The sequence below is a fragment of the Eupeodes corollae genome, chromosome 1, assembly GCF_945859685.1.
Source record: "Eupeodes corollae chromosome 1, idEupCoro1.1, whole genome shotgun sequence".
Taxonomy (NCBI): Eukaryota; Metazoa; Arthropoda; class Insecta; order Diptera; family Syrphidae; genus Eupeodes; species Eupeodes corollae.
Window position 1 is genome coordinate 6,124,533 of NC_079147.1, and position 19,550 is coordinate 6,144,082.

The following is a 19,550-nucleotide window of genomic DNA, read 5'->3' on the forward strand; positions in this document are numbered from 1 at the left end:
AAACAGCCGTTTCGTCAGAGCAAAAGCTCCTCTGGCCCTGGTCAGAGCAGCATTTATATGTCTGTCGAAATATAAATATACTGATCTAACCAGATACCGAGGTACTTCACTACACTTTTGCTCGCTAATGGCTGCCCGTGAAGATCAACGATGACCATCTTGCGCCAATTCTTGCACGTATCCCTCGTGGCCCTAGCCAACGGAGTCCGGAACAGAATTGTCTCCGACTTCTGGACATTTATTTTCAGTTTCCAGTCGTCGCAATATCGCTGAATCTTGTCGAAATCACGCTGCAAGAGAATTCTAATAACCTCAACCTTTCGGGCCGTTCTGTACGCAATTAGATCGTCGGCGTACGCAATTGCCTTTGTAAGACTACCTATCAGATCGCTGGTGTAAATGCTGAAGAGAATCGGCGAATTCACCGCTCCCTGTTGAAGACCATTTTTAAGTAGGAATGTTGTGGTAGAAGTTACATTGCCACTTTTGACAATAAAACTTTCTACCGTTGAGCATATCATAAAGTATATACAACAATAGCTTGCTTATGCCAAGCCTGCTCAGTTTTAGGTAAAGACCCTCTAACCATACGGTGTCAAAGGCCTTTTCCAAATCAAGCAGAACAGCACCTGTGCATTGTTGTTTTGATTTATTCCATTGGATATCAGAAACGAGTTTAGACGCGGCATGAATTGTGTCATGACCCGCCTTGAACCCGAACTGTTTATCCGGAATTATTTTGTTGTCCGCAGCCCACTTAGTCAGAGCCCTATTAATGATCTTTTCGAAAACTTTGCTGATGCTCGGAAGAAGACTTATCGACCGAAGATTTGACGGGTTGGAGTTGTCCTTTCCCTACAGTCCAACGCACTAACCATCATGCCACGGGTACTACAAGCTACTAAGAGCGACTAAGAAGAGATGCATATACGTACATTTAGCTGTATGTGTTTTAGATTTGTTAGCAGAAAATCGTATTAATTTGATTTAAGATTTTCTATTTTTGTGAAATCTGAAAATTTTAAAGCAACGTTTTCAAATGTAAGTTTTGATACAATGCTTCGTTGCCATATTTTGAATTTTTTCATAGCAAATTCATTTGATGTAGGTCATAAAAACATCTAGATGTTCTGTGTTCAGCACACCGTCAACGTTCACAGCGTCAAGGCTTGAAACGTGTGAAAGAATGTAAAAATTAGTACAATATTATTGCGTAGTACCTACATAATTGTAGATCTAAAATTACGTTTACATTAATCTTCTAATAGTAGCTTCAGAATTTTTTCTTTAATATTTTGCAGTGCGAAACAAATGTGTTAAAATTTAAAAAATTGAGAATTATGCATATGTATATCCTTTTGGAAGCAGATAGGTAGGTTTAAATAGAATAAAATAAGTACGATAGCATCTGTTTAGGTTGGCAGGTTGTTGCGTAGATAAAAATGTAAGGCAGTTTCTACCAAAAAGGAAAACAATTTAATTTAAGAACCTACAATCCTCCTCACCCTCATTTTGGTTGTTTCAAAAAACGGACCAATGGCCAGGGCCGTCTTTACCCTTTTGGGGGCCCTGGGCACTTTATGAAAATCGGGTCCCTTTATGATTATATAAAAATGTTATGTTATATAATAAAGGCATACAGAAAAAATCACATAGCTTTGAATTGATATTAATTCTTTTTGTTTTTGAAATAAATACATTTTTTTAATTCATTAAAACATAATCATAAACAAAGTAAAAGTAAATATTTCATATAAAAATTCAAAATACATAAAATAAAAAAAAATTTAATGAAGGGGTCTTTTTCTTGATTTGAGAATAGCAAAATCATTGATTACATCTTTAAAATCTATGCCTCTGAGAATGTCGCTTTCTTCACATCAGCGACAAACATGTCAATCTTTCTTGAATCATTGTAGCTCTGAGCTCGTTTTTGATTTTTTTTAATTTAGAGAAGGAACGTTCCACACTGCAATTGGTCAACATCATACTGAAGAAAATTCTTAGTGTAATTTCAACATTTGAAAATTCATATTCAATTTCATTAGTTTTTAAAAAATTATAAAGGTCTACAACGTTGTCAGTTTTTTTCATTTTCGTGTCAACTAATTTTCAAGTAGTCTTTTAAATACATGCATTCAGCATATAGCTCATCTCCGTACTCATCTTCGGTGTAAAATTTAGCAAAAGATTTTCAGTTCTCTTTAAGTCTCCTGAATTCAGATTTTTTAATCGAAAAAAAAGTCAAATCGTTGGCCAGTCTTCGTCTGTTTCAAATGAACGATTAGTGTGTCGACAATGGAAAGAAGGGTTTCAAATTTAAATCTTTCTTTCCCAGTCAGAATTACTGAGGGTCTAGAGCCGTCAAAAAAAGTATGGCGTGAGCTTCTGCACCTCATCCTTTCAGAAAGGTCCTTATATTGTCTGGTCGATGAATCAAAGACCTGAGCCCAATTATAGATTCATCTATTGAACTCAGCAAATTTATTGCAACATCCAGGGTAATATTTTGGTTTTGAAGTAAAGTAATTGTTTTATTAATTCTTTGCAATACCGAGTTCCAAAGTTCTGTAAGTATGGTAAATTCAAGCTTGGACATTTTTTTGCGAAGACTATGCTTCCTCTCTGGCCTCTCGTGCCTGTCCTAAATCGTTCACTGTAGACATCAAAGCTTCTTCAATTTCAAGATGACCTTTATGTAAGGAGCTTACTGCATCAGCTCGCGCCGACTATACGTTGCTTGATTTGTTTTATTAAGAGCAGCTCTGTTCTGAATTTCCATACAAACTAACATCATAAATTGGTGTATCATTAGAAATCCCTAAATTATAATGGAATAGCTAATTCCGAATTAAATAAATAATGACGACTTATTGGAAACCTCACTCTTTTGGATTTCCGAAAAAATAAAAATTTTATATGTATATAAAAGTAAAACTCACAATAAGTCTGAACACATACGAATACAATGATGTTTGTTATTCATAAATGAAAATGTTCCTTGTATTATAATTTCACATTGTAGCTGCATTAATTGAGATTTCATGTTTGTGTCCACGGCACTTTATTGCCGAAAAATTTAATGGAAAGTCTATTTGTCTAAAATATGGAAAATTGTTATAGATTCTATGGTCATTGGTAATGCAATGCCGAATTTTATTCATAAACTCATAATGTGAAACCATTTTTTGACTATGTAAGTCCCCTTTTCAGTAAGGTGTAGATAAGTGTAGGGATTAATGTATTGATTATTAATTACTTGCAGACGTTTCTCCTGCAATTGAAGTGAAATACGATGTCAGTTTTGATAATTTTTCAATTTATTCTTCCTGTTGTTTAGATTTCTTCCTTTTCTCGGATCCACATATGTACATATAATTTCGCAGGGAATGTGATTTAAATTGTTCAGCAAGGAAAGTACGAATTCTGATCATTCATTATGCATCTAAAATTTTATCTAAATATTTTTTTTTCTTGAAAATAGACCAATAGAGGTTAAGTAAGGTTTCAGCAATGTGGGGGCTCCTGGTGATTGCAGGGCCCTGGTAAAGAGGGGTCTAACAATGGCTAAAGATAGTGTAATAGCTTTTTGCGTTCTTTCTTAGGAAAAGGGGCATTATACAAACAATCCTTTTTAAGTAAAAAATGTACAATGATTGTCTTGACTTAACTTGATTTAATGAAAAAATTATAGTTAAATTCAAAATTAAGATTTTCTCCAAAATTGGAATAACATTTTCATTCATTTAAATTTTTTTTTTATTTTTATTTTAAGCTATTGATTTTCACGGGTTTTTCAATGTTCGCTTGAACTAAAATGACCCTTTTATGTATAAATATGTTAATTGAAATGCAATTTTATCGTTCACACAGCATTTTTAAAATGTTTTTAAACAATATGATTTAAAATCATGAAAATGAAATCTTTATTTTTAAAATCATGAAATGAAAATAAATATAAAAATAAACCAGCATAGGTGTTCTTATATGCGTTTCGCCCCGATGTAATGGTTGGGCTCATCGGAAGATGACCATTACATCTTGTCTTGACGCATATTTTTAAAATGGTTTTGTATGTCTGTCAGGTGTATTTAATTATTTAAATAATCACGTTACAAAAAATGTCATTCTAATTTTATTCAATTTAAGTTAGGAATTAAGATCAACAAACCTTAGAATTTAAGAAATGCACTTCAAATGTTATATTAAAATTAACTTAATTCTGTACATCTAACTAAATCTTCGTCAATTTTAATTTTAACCTCAATTATTATTGATTTATTTGTATGGTGCTAACATCACATCTACTAAAAGGAGTTTTTAAATAAGTGACCATTAAAGCTGTTATTTGAACATGAATGTATGTATATATTATATAAATATATATTTAAAAAAAAGGCTGCGATGCGACCCACACTGATAACTTCCCATTCCGTTTAATTATTCTTAAAAAAATAAACATTGAATAATATTTTGATTTTAAACGCGATTTTAGTAAAAATAATTTACCAATTTTAGTACTATTTTTCCGATTTTTCTTATAATTTTAATTATGTTGAAGAAAAAATATTTCTTTTCAGTTTTTTTTATATTTACGAAAAACGGTTTTTTTTCCAAAAATTAACTGGTTTGGTATCACGTAACAATGTCATTGGTTCACTTTTTTTTAAATTGCTATGGTAGAAAAGCACCCACTCAATTTATTTGAGAGTCCTTTCTGCATGATTCTTCATTATTATCTATATAACAAAATTTATTTGAAGTCAATATCTCCCTTGGTTCTTGAGCTATGGGCGACGAAAAAAATTCCAGAACTTACGGAAATACGGACGCTTTTACGTACGTACGCACAGACATCTCTCTAAAAATCTTTTATTTCGACTTGAAATGTCAACATTTTCAATTCGACAAATTAGACCAATTACAATAACTTCCTCTGGGAAGTTAATAACATTTACATTTATAAATAACATTTTTTTTGTATAAGTCATTGTTTTTAACTATATATCCCTAAAAGAAAACTAAACAAAAAATATTCCCACTATTATTAGCATGGTTTAAAAATATGTGTCTCATTTGAAAATGATTCCAATAGGTACCTACAACCTTAATTTTTATTTTTATTCATTTTTTTGTATTGTTGTGTTTATTTTTTTTTTTAACAAAAATGTCTTTTCATTGCCTCCCTCGAACTTTTGCTGGGTTTGTATACATTCTTCCCTATCTTCTGTGTTTTTAATAATCTGGAAATTTATTATTTTATATTGGAATTTTCGCTGATTTCCACTCACACCCCAATACATTCCAGAAGCAAAACATGTGGAACGAACTGTTTACGAAGTCGTAAAAAGATGCCAGGTCGAGCGTTCCTTGTCAAATATAGATTCAAAAATGTTTCCAGTTCGATTTCAATGACTGGTATATGAATTGTTTTTTGTGGCTTGGGAGAAATTAATAAACTTAAAATCAATTTGTTATTTAATTGGACCACTTATTATATAATACTTATATTACATTTCTCTTGCGCTTTATCTTTTAGCTGAAAAAAATGAACATTTGATTCAAGATAGACTTGATATTAAGGGAGATTTTTCTTGACTAACTTTCCAGTCAACTTTACGATAAAGTTGCTTTAACTGGAAGGCTTTTTTATGTAAGCTGGCCAGTCAGATGCTAGAAACTTCCCTTACTTTCAAGTCCCTTATGTCGGCTAAACCTGCCCAGTGAAAATTGATCAAGTTTTTTCGTTCAACTGAAAGCTGAACCCAATTATTGTGAAGTAAACCAGAAATTATAAAGTCATATAGAACTACTTGACTCGTTGATACCCCAAGCACTGTATAGCAGTATCTTGGCTTGTTGGCTCGGGCTCGTTGTTTTTAACTTGCTGAAAATGCAAATGGATCAACAGAGCTAAACCGAGCTACTTCAGTTTTCTAACACATATTCGAATTTGGTTCGGCTAGGGTCCATATGGCTCTTTGCCTTATGGCAAATTATAGGAACTCAAAAGGAGGATACTATTGAGCGCTTTATGTCTGCAGTGTAGACACATGTAAATCCACTTAAACAGATTTATGACTAATTGAGCTTTAGACTCCAATCAATAAAGGTGGTCAAGAATTTAAAAGAAGCACTGTTGTTAAAGCTAGTTGTTTGAAATTAAAGTGATTCGTATTAGGTCCATACACTGCTTTAAACAAAAATTCACCACACCAGGTTATTGGTTAATCTGGCAGTACCTCCATCAGCTGCTTTAATGGGCTTCATTTCCGAACGTTGTTTCCTGCTTTGCCTTCACCTGTTATCTGTCAAAAGTGTCTAGTACAGAAAAAGAAAATAGAAAATTTGTTTTGGAATTTTTAGGGTGTCGTGTTATGAAGTGCTTCTGTTTTTCTTTTACAAATTCCATTAATGGCTAATTGGACGAAAAAACCTCCAGCGGGTTCGTCCAATCGCAGAAAATGGAATCTTGAAGGTAACCATTGCCCATGTCCATGTCCACGCCACATTCAATTATTCTTTTGCTTTGCTCCCATTTCCTCCACCAGACCGAACCTCGCTGAATAATCTCAAATACCACTTTGCAGCAGATGGTTGTTCCGACGTCCAATACGACCTGGCCAGGCAGTTATTAGATACTAACATTGGTAACTATAGTTGGGATTTTTTGTTAAATTTTCTATTTACGACGACTTTCCTGTCTTATTCTCATTTGTGAAGAGCACAATGAATCTTCATCACATGTCCAAGGCGTTCATTGGCTGCTGTGTGCTGCCCAACAAGGTCACGAAGACGCCCTGCGCTTGCTACAGGAGTGTTTCGACAGTCGCCGAGGCATAAGCGATGCGAACATCGATGACGTAAGAAGCTGTCTGGGCATGACTACTGGCGAACGAGCTGCCCGCAAAGCAGCCCGAGATCTATTCGCGTGTCTGTCGAATGGTGGCGAACACATCACACCCAAGCAACTCGAACGCAAAATGCGAGAAATATACAAACTCCAAAAACGACGAAAACGCCACAACGATTCCACCTCTGAGGAAGAAGACGAGACGGAACAGCTGGAGGACGTGAACCACGCCAATGGCGACATCTACCCCTGCCAAGGTGCAGACCTGAACGTATCCCAGCCTGAGAGGGTGATAACAGAGGCAAACCTTGTCACCGCTGCTGTGAACTATGCGAATGGCCGTTTGCCCGCAGTCAACGACGAGCTAACGCTGTCGATTCCTCATCCAAACTCTCTGGACCACGTTCCGTGCTTCCATCGTATTATTTTCCATCCGATTGTGTTCTGCAGATTACTCTATCATCGCCTGATTAATTTGATTGCATCGTTTCCTGGAACTCTGTCACCCAGCATGAAGCTGGCCTTAATATTCCTCGTTTACATCGCGGTGTCCAGCGATAATCTCACAGTTTACCTCCCCATCTGCTTCTACTACCTGTGCATGGGAGTGATGGTCTGGTCAACTTGCAAGATGCTCAAGTCCAAGCATGACTTCATAGATTTCCGGATCTGGTCGGGACTGTTCTTAAGCTATGGGGACAACAATGTCGAAGCAGGTATTTCCGAGAACCGTTTCTTGAAGAACAATATGAAGCCCTATTTGTATTTCTTCTGTGCTTTCGTGGGAAACCTGATCGTGTGTCCTTTGATCAGTTCTGAATGGCTGCCTCATTCCGAGATTACCATTCTGTCTTTTATAATGGTGTTCATCTCAATGGTGGCATTTATGTACACGTCCACGCAGCGCAGCTTTCCCGACGTCCTTGTGCTCTTCTCATTCGGAATTAATGTTCTGGCCAAGTATCCCTACGAAATGGATGAGGTGGTTAGCACGGGTTGGAGATTTCTTGACTTGAAAGTTCCAACTTTCAGCTCATTTGTGATTGGCAACGGGATTGAGTTCTGTTTGAACTGTCGGACGGTGTTGTACTTGATGATTCCTCTGTTTCTCGTCCACCTGGCCAAACGGGCAAACTGGCATGGAACGTACACATATCTCATTCCACATTGCGTCACTCTAAGTTGGCTCCAGCTGTGCATCACCAGCTCACAGAGTGCCACCATGTTTGGAGTGGTGCGAGCAGCACTGGGTTTGGCTGGAATCCTCTTGTTTCTGCCGCTCTTCGGCATCGTGTCGCTGATGGTGCCAGTGTTCCTGGCTGTTGAATACGTTGGCTTGACAGATCCGCGAATGAGGTTGGTGACAACAATTGTGGCCGCAGCTTTTGCTCTCCTGGGATCCTGCTGCATGGCTGTCAATCAGAACACACAAAAGTACATCACATTCCTTCAGGTGAGCTTTCCCTCGGCTAATAGTTGAAAATTGAATTGATTTGAATCGTTCACAGGTTGCCGTGAGCATTGTTGCTGCCGCTATCCTCACTCTTCCCTATATGACCTCCAGCTTCAAGGCTGTTCACACTGAGACATCACTCTACTCGAATCTGATTAACGACAAACCGATCATCACGTCCGAAGAGGATACCAGGCGTCACATATCTTGGGAGAAATTCTACCATCTGTGTGGCCAACCTTCGTGGGAACAGAATAACAAAATAAAAACTCAACTGCGTTGTTCGTATCTTACTGGAGCCACCATCTCATGGGAGGGCACAATCACAGAAGTTCAAATCGCCAGAGTTCATAATTTAAGAGCAGAGCTCATCAGAGACTACCTTCCGTCGTGGCTGGCTAACATTGTCGAGTGCGTTTATGGGGAATCGAACCGGCTGGAGTGTTCGAAAGCAGACGCCTTGTGTGAGGAACTGCGCAAGACAACGAAGCTTCAACATCGGTGCAATTTGAATCGTTGGAACGTCTATGAATATGAGATGTTGCTGCGAATGAACTCGGGTCTTCTCAGCAAGCCCATTGATGTCCGTGTGCATGCAGATGATCGCTTCCGGAACTTCACCACACTCTTGCGTAGCGGCGATCGAGTTCATATCTATGGCAAACTTATGAACACCCGGAAGCAAGCGAATGAACCGAGGGAAGATTTCGTTCTTGGCTCAGGAAAACCCTCTGTTCAGCTGACAGGTATCGAGTGTACAGTGTGCACTGAGAAGGATATGCCGGCCTTGAATTTCAACCAAATGACTTCAGCTGTGGACGCAAGGATGCGTGATCTTACTCGAGGGATCAAATATTTGCTCAATGTTCTCCTCAATCCATTGATTACCATCAAATAAATTGGTAACACTCCAAAGGGATTCCCATGACAAATGGCGAGGGCTTAATTTATAATTATTATTACAAATAGTAATTACATTATATTATGGTAGGTAATAATATTATTATGTACACGCTTCACGGAAAGATTCCAAGATAACGTTTTTTGAGTTTTACATAATGTACACATGCAGTGTTTTGGAGTTTTGTAGACTTACATGTTTTTTTGTTGTGTTCAGGACAAAACTGGATTACTTAGTACCTAATCTGCTTCTATTAAATTAAATGTCTTATTTTAGTGAAAATAAAAAACAAAATATTTGTGGATGATTGTGTATTGGAAATAAAATTATTTAACTTAAAAGATGATGACTTCCCAGTGCCTGGCGACTTATAACGCTCAACAACTCCTGTGTGTGTTTTAAGACGAAGCCGAAATATCAATAAGTAGTGTTGTCTAGACTCAGACTGATGAAGGGGATTCTGGTGCTAACTGCTAAGTCGTACAAGAGTCACAATATTCTACTCAGAAATTCTCAATTTCAACAGAATAATTATCTTAGAAAAGGGAATTCTGTTAACGTTGTATGGAAACTTCTTTTATTACAGTGAACTATTCGCAATCCTAAGCTATCAAGAAATCACCTAACAACCACTTCTAACTCTCTTGGCAAATAAATCTGATAAGTGTTTGTTTTAATTTAATTCCAATCTTTAGTTTTGTTCTTTGAAGTTTACCCAAGGTTAACTGTGGTTTCATTTTCAGCCCCAAAGTAATTATTCACGAACTTTTTCTTTTGTCAGGTAAATATTTTATTTTCTGCAAAGATCTGGGTTGAAGAAAAGTACCTATTTGCTTCAAAATATTTATTTATTTTATTTATTTATTTATTTATTTATTTCGTCAATCAAGTTACAAACTTTTTATAGACTAGACAAGAGATGATTATAGTGTTTTAGTGTATAAGGATCCCAAGAAGTTTTGAATTTCGAATTATGAAGCCCAACATTGAGTTAGCTTTGGAAATGACGTGATCTATATGAAATGAAAAACTCATTTTGGTGTCAAAAATCACTCCTAAGTCTTTCTGACTATCAAGTCTCTGCAAAGAATCAAACCCAAGTTTTTATTCAAAACACAAGGGATTAAAGATTTTTAAATAAGTAACAACACTACATTTACTGTTGTTAAAATTAAACTCATTTAATTTACACGGCGGAGCAAAATCGCATCGTCACCTCCAAGTGGTGCCCGCTGGATAACCGTAAGGTGAACTAACGACGAGCGTTGGATCTATTGAATCCAAGAGCTGAGACACCTGAGCTACCTTCTCAGGAATTAGGAGCAAAAGATAAGATAATCGCTCTGAAGAACCAGTTCTGCAAGAAACCTAAATAGAAGAGGTAACTGAGCTATTTATGGAACTAAACAAAAGTTACAAAAATAAAAACAAATATGGCAATGAGTAAAACAAATAGATATAATACCCCAGGTGGCAATCCAGATAAACTGGTAAATCCACTCTCTTCGGAGATCGGTCCTATGGATTCTGGGGAGGACCAATTATTGCTTCTAGGAAATAGACGGAGTTCAAAAACACTAAGAACTCCACCAAAAATATCACCAAGGGTTACTCCATCGAAACCCCCAACGCAAAAATCAAATGACATAGAAGTCATTAACGAAAAAGGAACCATCCATGAAAAGATCGAAACAAAAGATCAGCAGTGTTTCACAAAAAACAACGAGATCCACCAAGTTGAATCCGAAAATTATTTCGATAAATGGCAAATAGAAATCTTAGCCAGAAAACAACTTGAAGCCCTTGTTGAAAGTCTTCAGCAACAAGTGAAGAGACTCGAAGAAAAAGTCAGCTTGCTCGATAAAAAGTCCGTGAAAGACAATATATCAAGTCAAAAGTCACCAGTAGTGAAAAGCCCACAAAAAACTGCTAATGAGTTTCATACTGATGAGGAAGAGCTCCTCCTTGAAACTGAAGGAAACCGAAATAAACGTAAGTCAAAGAAACGAAAAGCAGAGAGTAGCCCAGAGGCTGTTATAAAATGTCAGCAAACAGGTTCAAAATCAGATACTGCTACAAAAATGAGAGCATCCAATAAAGAAATAAGAGATTTACCCCAAAATAAGTCTCACGTTAAAGGTACCAGGCAAACTGCCCCACCCCCAATTATGATCTCCGGATTGGCAATGTTTGGCGAGCTAAAGAGCATAGTAGAAAAATGCACGAATAAGGCATGTAAATATACATCATACAATAAAGACAATTGGAAAGTCATTGTTGAAGACGCCGATGCGTATAGATCTGTCACTGAAGAATTGAACAAAAAGAAAATTCAGTGGCACTCGTACGAAAACAAAGCTACAAGATCGATAAAAGTAGTAGCAAGAGGCCTTCACTCTTCATGTGTTGCCAAAGAAATTGTCGAAGACCTTATACAAAAAGGCTTTCAAGCTCTCGATGCCAATAATCTTATTAAAAATGAGATAGTAAAAGACTCCACTGGGGTATCAACGACAAAAAAGAGATCTCTACCTTTATTTATGCTCACGTTTGAAAATAAAGAAAGTCTCGATAAGATTTACAGTATTAAATCAATTATGGGCATAGTTGTCAAAATTGAACCACTGCGAAAGTCGAAAAGTGTTCCACAATGTAAGCGCTGTCAAGCCTTTGGGCATACACAAAAATACTGCAATCGCGAGTTCGCTTGTGTTAAATGTGAAGGCAGACATGCAACCAAAAACTGTCCCATGGGCAGAGAACAGAAAGCGAAATGTGTTAATTGTCAAGGCAATCATCCTGCAAGTTACAGAGGATGTCCAGTAGCAAAAAAGTTCCAAGACACAAAAAGAAAAAACAAAACTGGGAACAAGTTTAGAAACTCAACCAACACAAAACCAGTAGTTGAAAGCAAAAAAGTAACGGTCGATAACATTACTAAAAATCAACCGGGAAAAGCAATTGCACTAAGCAAAAGTGATGAAAATAAATCCTATTCCCAGATTGTAAAAAATGTGCGGAAGAATGAGGAAACTTCTATAAAAGAAATGCTGGAACTCATCCTGAAAAGGATTGACCAACAAGATTTAAACATAAAACAGCTAAGCGAAGAAGTCGCTCTTAAAAAACAATGATGGACAGAACACTCAAAATCGCAACATGGAATGCAAACGGTCTCTTACAGCATGTATCAGAACTAAACATCTTTTTAGACATAGAGCATATAGACATTTGTTTGGTGTCCGAAACCCACCTCGCTATTGAACAAAATCTTGATAATAAATTACCAAACTATACATGTTATCACGCTCCGCACCCAGCTGACAAAGCTAGGGGAGGATCAGCAATACTTATAAAAAAGTGCTTAACACACTTTGAAGAACCAAAGTTTACTAAAGAAAACATGCAAGTAACAACAATTAGTATTGGTATAAAAAAGAAAGAATTCAAAATAGCAGCTATATACTGCCCTCCGAGGCGCTCTCCAACTGAAGAAGACTATGCAGAACTCCTACATTTGTTAGGACATAACTTTCTTGTTGGTGGCGACTTCAATGCTAAACACACCCAATGGGGATCTAGGCTCATAACAACAAAAGGTAAACGGCTATACCAAGCAGGCCGAAAATACAACTGCGAATTTTATTCTTCTGGTTCGCCAACATATTGGCCATCTGATACTAACAAAATACCAGACCTTATAGACTTTTTCGTAGTTAAAGGTATTAAACGAAATCATATAAGTGTCGAAGGTAATTATGATTTATCATCAGATCATACTCCAGTAATTTTATCACTGAGCGAAACAGAAATAATAGAAAAAAGTAATCCCAAGCTCGTGAATAACAGAACAAACTGGAACGAATTCAGAGACAAACTTGAAAATTTTATAAACCTAAGATCCCCTATGCAAACAATTGAACAAATTGATCATGAAGTAGAACAATTTATTGCTGATGTGCAGCAGGCTGCAGAAGAAAGTACTCCAACTATTTCGAATGCGAGAGAAAAAGAAATAAAATATCCTATCGAAATAAAGGAGTTGATATTGGAAAAAAGAAGAGCTAGAAGAAAATGGCAATCCACGAGATTCCCAGATGATAAGGTAGTTTTTAACCGTCTTAACAACGAATTAAAAAAAAGAATCTGTGAGTTTAAAAATGATTCACTAAGTAGATTCCTGAAAAGTCTGACGACGGATGCTTCTACAGAATACTCCTTATGGAAAGCAACTAAGCGTCTAAAAAGACCTCAGACACAAAACCCGCCGATAAAATCTCAAGATGGTAAATGGATCGGAAACCCGAAACAAAAGGCTGATCTCTTTGCTGAACATCTCGCGAATGTTTTCAAGCCATTCCCAGCAAGCACAGCTACAGATCCCTTACAGTTTGTTGACAGAAACGACGAATGTGAAATACCTTTTGTCACGCTCAAAGAAGTAAGAAGCATGTGTCAACATAAGCTGTCAAACAAAAAATCACCAGGGTACGATCTTATAACTGCTCAGGTTCTGAAAGAAATGCCTCTTATAGCCTTCAAGAAACTCCAATTTATAATAAACGCATGCCTTAAACTAAGATATGTGCCACATCATTGGAAAATTGCGGAAGTCATTGTTATACCTAAACAAGGTAAGCCACCAACAGAAGTTACATCTTACAGACCAATATCGCTTATACCAATCATGGCAAAAGTTTTTGAAAAACTGCTACTTAAAAGGCTTAACAAAATAATTGAAGAAAGAAGACTAATTCCGAGCCATCAGTTTGGATTTAGAAATAAACATTCCACGATAGACCAAGTGCATCGAATTACGGATGTTGTGGAAAAGGCACTTGAAGAAAAACAAGTATGCTCGTCTGTATTCTTAGATGTTGCTCAAGCTTTTGACAAGGTTTGGCACTTGGGACTTGAGTACAAACTGCATAGGGACTTCCCCAGGCAGTACTACGAAATACTGAAATCCTATATTACGAACCGACTCTTTAGAGTACGGTACGACCAAAATTACTCGGAACTTAAGAAAATTGAAGCCGGTGTACCACAAGGAAGTGTCCTAGGACCAACCCTGTATCTGTTATATACAAGGGATATTCCAGTGGACATCAACGCTATCATGGCCACCTTTGCTGATGATACTGCAATATTGGTGCCAGATAAATCCGTTACGAAGGCTACACAAAAATTGCAAAATGCAGTCGATAAAGTTAGTGATTGGACGCACAAATGGCGTATCAAATTAAACGAAACAAAATCGACGCATATAAACTTTACAAACAAAAACATAAACAATGTTCCAATTTTTATAAACAGTACAGAAGTACCTTACTCCAATACCGCCAAATACCTTGGAATGAATTTGGATGCAAAGCTTAAATGGAAAGAACACATCAAAAAGAAAAGAGAAGAACTAAACTTGAAGTACAGAAAAATGTACTGGTTAATAGGAAAGAACTCTGACCTATCTATCCAGAACAAACTAATGTTATATAAGCAAGTATTGAAACCCGTTTGGACATATGGCATCCAACTATGGGGCTGTACAAAGAAAACAAATGCTGAACCCATCCAAAAATTCCAAAGCAAGGTCCTTCGTGGAATAATAAATGCCCCTTGGTATATAAGAAATAGCGATCTACATCGTGACCTTCAAATTGAAATGGTTACAGAAGTGGTTAAGAAACACGCTGTATCACACAATAAGCGGCTGCAAAGTCATACTAACTCTGAAATGGAGACCGTATTAAATGTACGAGACAATGTTCGGAGATTAAGAAGAACCAAGCCTCATGAGCTGATGGGCTAAAAGCTACGGGAAAGTGTTATAACCTTAAACTTCCCCCAATGCGATTTTAAAAATTAAGAAATAAAAATCATTTGTCGATCTTTCATAGATTGGTCCTGATTCACCGGTGGTTTTAGTGCGGTAAGAGTCCCACACTACTCGGTACCGATTCTTACCGAGTGTCTTTTGAAGATTTCCATCGGATATAAAAAAAAAAAAAAAAAAAAAAAAAAAAAATTTAATTTACACCAAAAAGGACTTTATTTAGATCATTCTGGACATTTTCCGCATCTTCAAGACATCTTATACTGCTAAAGAGTTTAAGATCATCAGCATAGAAAAGACATTTTGTGCGTAGAAGATATTGCGGTAGGCCGTTAATAAAAATAATAAAAGGGAGCGGTCCAAGATGGCTACCTTGTGGAACGCAGGAAAAGTTCATTATTTCTTTAGAAAACACAAACTACTTATAGGCCCCATACACTACACATGCCTGCATGCGCAAGCACAAAAATGCGCAAACACTCTTTCCCCATACACTACGCATGCAAACTGTACAAAATTCAGTTTTGTGTTCACCGCTGAACAGAAAACTTTAAAAAATGTCAAGCTCCGACTCCGCTGCTGCGGCAATTTTGATTGCTTTAGCCCTTGACTGAGCAAATGTAGCACACACACCACTCATGCTTGCATGCACAAGCAAGAAAATATCAAAATTTTTTGATATTGCTCATGCCGCTTGCACAAACACACAGTTCACATCATACACTGGCAGTTTGCATGCGCAAGCACTGTATGCGCATGCAGGCATGTGTAGTGTATGGGCCCTATAACCGAGAAAGCAACCGTTGTAGATTCTCATCGAAACTTTACTCTTATACATACAAACATGGTTTCGACAAGTTGTTGGATGTGTTTCCAAAACTTGCCGAAACGTAATGGCGAGTTCAGACCCCTCTTTCAACTAAATTTTCTTTCGAGAAAAATTGAATAAAAAGAGAATCAAATCGAGAAGGGGCCTTAATTAGGCTTTTTCCTACTACTGTATTATTAACGCGGAATTCGAAGTGGGAATTCAATAAAAATAGGTTTGGATATGTAGAAAGGATTGTTATATAAACTACCATTTTTTCTAAATGTCAAAACTCATTCTTACTATTAAAATTTACCGGCGTCAAAACCCATTTTGTACAATTCATAATTTAAGTAAATTTAAATGAAAAAATTATATACTGCTTTAAGTTTATCACACAAAAATCAAGAACATTTATAACTTTTCGGCTCGTCCGCCGGAATAAAATATGCTGGAAGGCGAGACCGCCCGCCCGTCCGCATATCAATTTCGGAATCACCCGTTCCATTTGGTCATCATGATCGCTGGAACACCTGTTTTATTGCTTTTGCAACATATTGGCTAAGTACACCACTCGCTGATGGAACCATGGTTGCCCTCAACCTCACCAATATTTTGCAGCAGCAAAGAAAGCAGAATAGGGAAGTCAAGGAATCGAAGGCTAGTCATTGTTGCGGTAAATTTTACCGTAACAACAATACCAATTTTAACATATTGTTTTCGCCCAACTACGTAACTTTGAATTCATTTAAGAAGAACATAGTGAAATCCAAACAATTCAAGTTTTCTTATTAGAATATTATGTTGCACATGATCAAATGCCTTCAAAAAATCGGTATAGATAGTGTCAACTTGTAATCGTTTTTCCATACAGTCAAGGCAGAAGCTTGTAAAAATTGATAAATTAGTTGCTGTCGATTTGCCACTCATAAATCCGTGTTGAAATTCAGAAATATAGTTCCTAAATAAAGAATATAATTTGGTTTTTCACTTTTGCTTCAAATACTTTAGGGACTAACTTTAGCTTAGCAATAGGTCTATAGTTTTCGACAGAGCTTTTAAATCCTGCTTTATGGAGTGGAGTGATTATAGAAGACTTCCACGTGTCTAAAAATATTCCTTGGCTTAAAGATAGATTAAAAATGTAGCAAAGTGGACCAGCAAGGTTGTATCTACACTCCTTTAAGAGAATTAGTTTGAAATTATCAGGTGCTCTTAATAAGCTTTTAATAAACCAAATCGGTCTTTTAGAATTTTTAATTTTTTTAGAGGAACGAAGTTTGAAATAGTTTAATCTACAGTATTCTGAAACATAGTATAAATTCTAAATTAGTACAATGAAAAAGTTGTTGCCAGTCAATTGATTCTAAATAAGTATTTATTGAGGCATAATCAGCATTTTTAAAATAATATTTTTGAACATAGTTGCAAGAATAATTTGATTCATTTAAGACAGACTAATTAAATGTAATTTCAAGTGCTTTGTGATGGACACTATTTTCTAAGAGTTTAAAATTTAAATAAATATAAGATCCAAAATACGACCAATCGAGTTGTAAATATTATTAATTTGGTACATATTTAAACTTGTAATATTGTCAATCACACTGTTCTCGAAGTTTTTATTAACATTACAAGGAAACATTTTTTTGAAAGTGAAGAAATATTAAATTTTAACAAATATTTCAGCGAGTATAACTTACACTGGCTACATGCCACTCGTGAGCACAATTTCAGTAGAGCTATAGGTGGATCTTTGTTTGGCTTTAAAAGTAATAGTAGACTTTTTATGGAAATGCGTCAAATAAACGATCTTTTTATTCTTAATGGCTGTAGTAAAAATGATTCACTCAATTCAATTGATTTCTGCGCAATTCCAAGTGAATGGATACAAATCACATCTTTCGAAGTAAGAGTAAAAACATTCTCATTTAGTAGAACTCAGCCTCAACAACCCCTCATATCACTACGAAATAGCGCTACCCCCAAAACTCGTATGGAAAGATAGTTAAAAGAGATTTACGCAGCAAAGTTACTGCACCAGATCAACATTACCTTTTTAACTATATTTGAACTTTGAAACGAGGAAAAAATACGTTTTTTAAACAACTCTATAAAGGAAGTCGTACACATAAATTCTATCCCATCAAAATCTAATAACTACCGTCAAAAATGGTTCCACCAAAAATGCTTCACCGCAAGAAAGCTATCATTTGATCTGCTTAGAAAATTAAGGACCACCATCGATCATAACGAAACCCTAAGAGGAAAATATATCACCGCAGATAAAAATTATAACGAATTATGCCTTCATAAACGCAGACATTACTACAATGCAAAAGCTATAGAGCTCTGCTGCACAAGAGATACCAAAGGTTTTTGGGCAAAAATAAAGTCACTAAAAGGCTTAGACTTCGTTTATGGGATACACTTAAAGGCAGGAAAATTGGCCAAACACTTCAAACTATTGCTGAATTCATGATACTTGGAAGAGCACAACTTTCACTACGCAGAACTACTTTTTGAAGATGATCTACTTGATCGGGAAATAACTCTAAATGAGCTACAATTGAGCTTGTATAACTCTAAGAACAGAAAAGCACCAGGTCCTGATCGAATCCCTAACGAATTTTACAAAAATGCTCCTATCGAGTTCCTAACGCACATGCTTGACGCCTTCAATTTCATCTTCAGAACCGGTATGGTGCCTCTGGAATTTAAAGATGCTGTAGTGTACCCGATTTATAAAAAAGGTAATTTTAATTTGGCATGTAACTACAGGGGTATATTGTTTATGATCTCACCAGCAAAAATTTTCTCTGCAATTCTACTTAATCGAATAAACGAATGGATAGAAAAAAAAACGAAGCATTGAGCGAGTATCAAGCAGGTTTTCGTAAAGGCTACTCAACGATAGACAACATTTTCACTGTGACGACCATTGCTCAACATTTTCTGAAACAACATACAATATTGTACATGTTTCTTGTCGACTTTAAAGCAGCTTTTCACTCTATTGATCGCAATGCATTGTCCTGCAAACTGTCACAGAAAGGATTGTCTACGAAGCTGTTAAAAGTCCTAAGAAATATGTACCAAAATACTCGACAATCGGTGTGGGATGGCAAAAGTATGTCAAAATGGTTTAACACAACATCCGGAGTGAAGCAACACAGTAGACCTGCAATAAATTTAGAAAAATCAAAAATTATGATCATTCGCAACAGGCAAACGAAATTGGGAAACGGCGAAAAATGGTGTCTAGATGGTGAATCAATTGAAACAGTCACAGAATATAAATATCTTGGTGTTATACTGCAATCAAACATGAAGTTTTCTTTTCACCTTGAGAAAAAACTGATTTCCGCTAAAAAGCTTATAAATTCTTCCTGGCAAGATATAATCGGGAACAATGAAATTAAGACCTCCATGAAATACAAGGTTTGCGCTCTGTTGTGTGCTATAGTTGCCAAACTTGGGGTTACCGTTCATATGAAGAAGTTGAATAACTGCTACGATATTTAAAAAAAAAACTTTTCCGCCTACCGATGAATACGCCAAATTACGTTCTTACACTAGAAACAGAAACACTATACTCTCAAGCTACATTTTGATTATATCCTAAAAACTCTTGGATCACCAATGCACAGAATACCCAATATTCTTAAAAAGTTTGTAATAATCAGGAAGGTGGAATGGGTT

General features: G+C 36.3%; 1 protein-coding gene across 2 annotated transcripts; it reads left to right on the forward strand.

The window, feature by feature from the left end:
* Positions 1-6,320: 6,320 nt before the first annotated feature.
* Positions 6,321-9,511, forward strand: LOC129939427 (wolframin). Of its 2 annotated transcripts, none has more exons than XM_056047432.1 (4): positions 6,321-6,478; positions 6,552-6,650; positions 6,724-8,306; positions 8,362-9,511. In XM_056047432.1, the coding sequence occupies exons 1-4, from the start codon at positions 6,415-6,417 to the stop codon at positions 9,202-9,204; spliced, it is 2,589 nt and encodes an 862-aa protein (XP_055903407.1). In that variant the 5' UTR covers positions 6,321-6,414; the 3' UTR covers positions 9,205-9,511. The 2 variants fall into 2 exon arrangements, with proteins under 2 accessions (XP_055903407.1, XP_055903408.1); XM_056047433.1 differs by having other exon boundaries at positions 6,591-6,650.
* Positions 9,512-19,550: the final 10,039 nt, after the last annotated feature.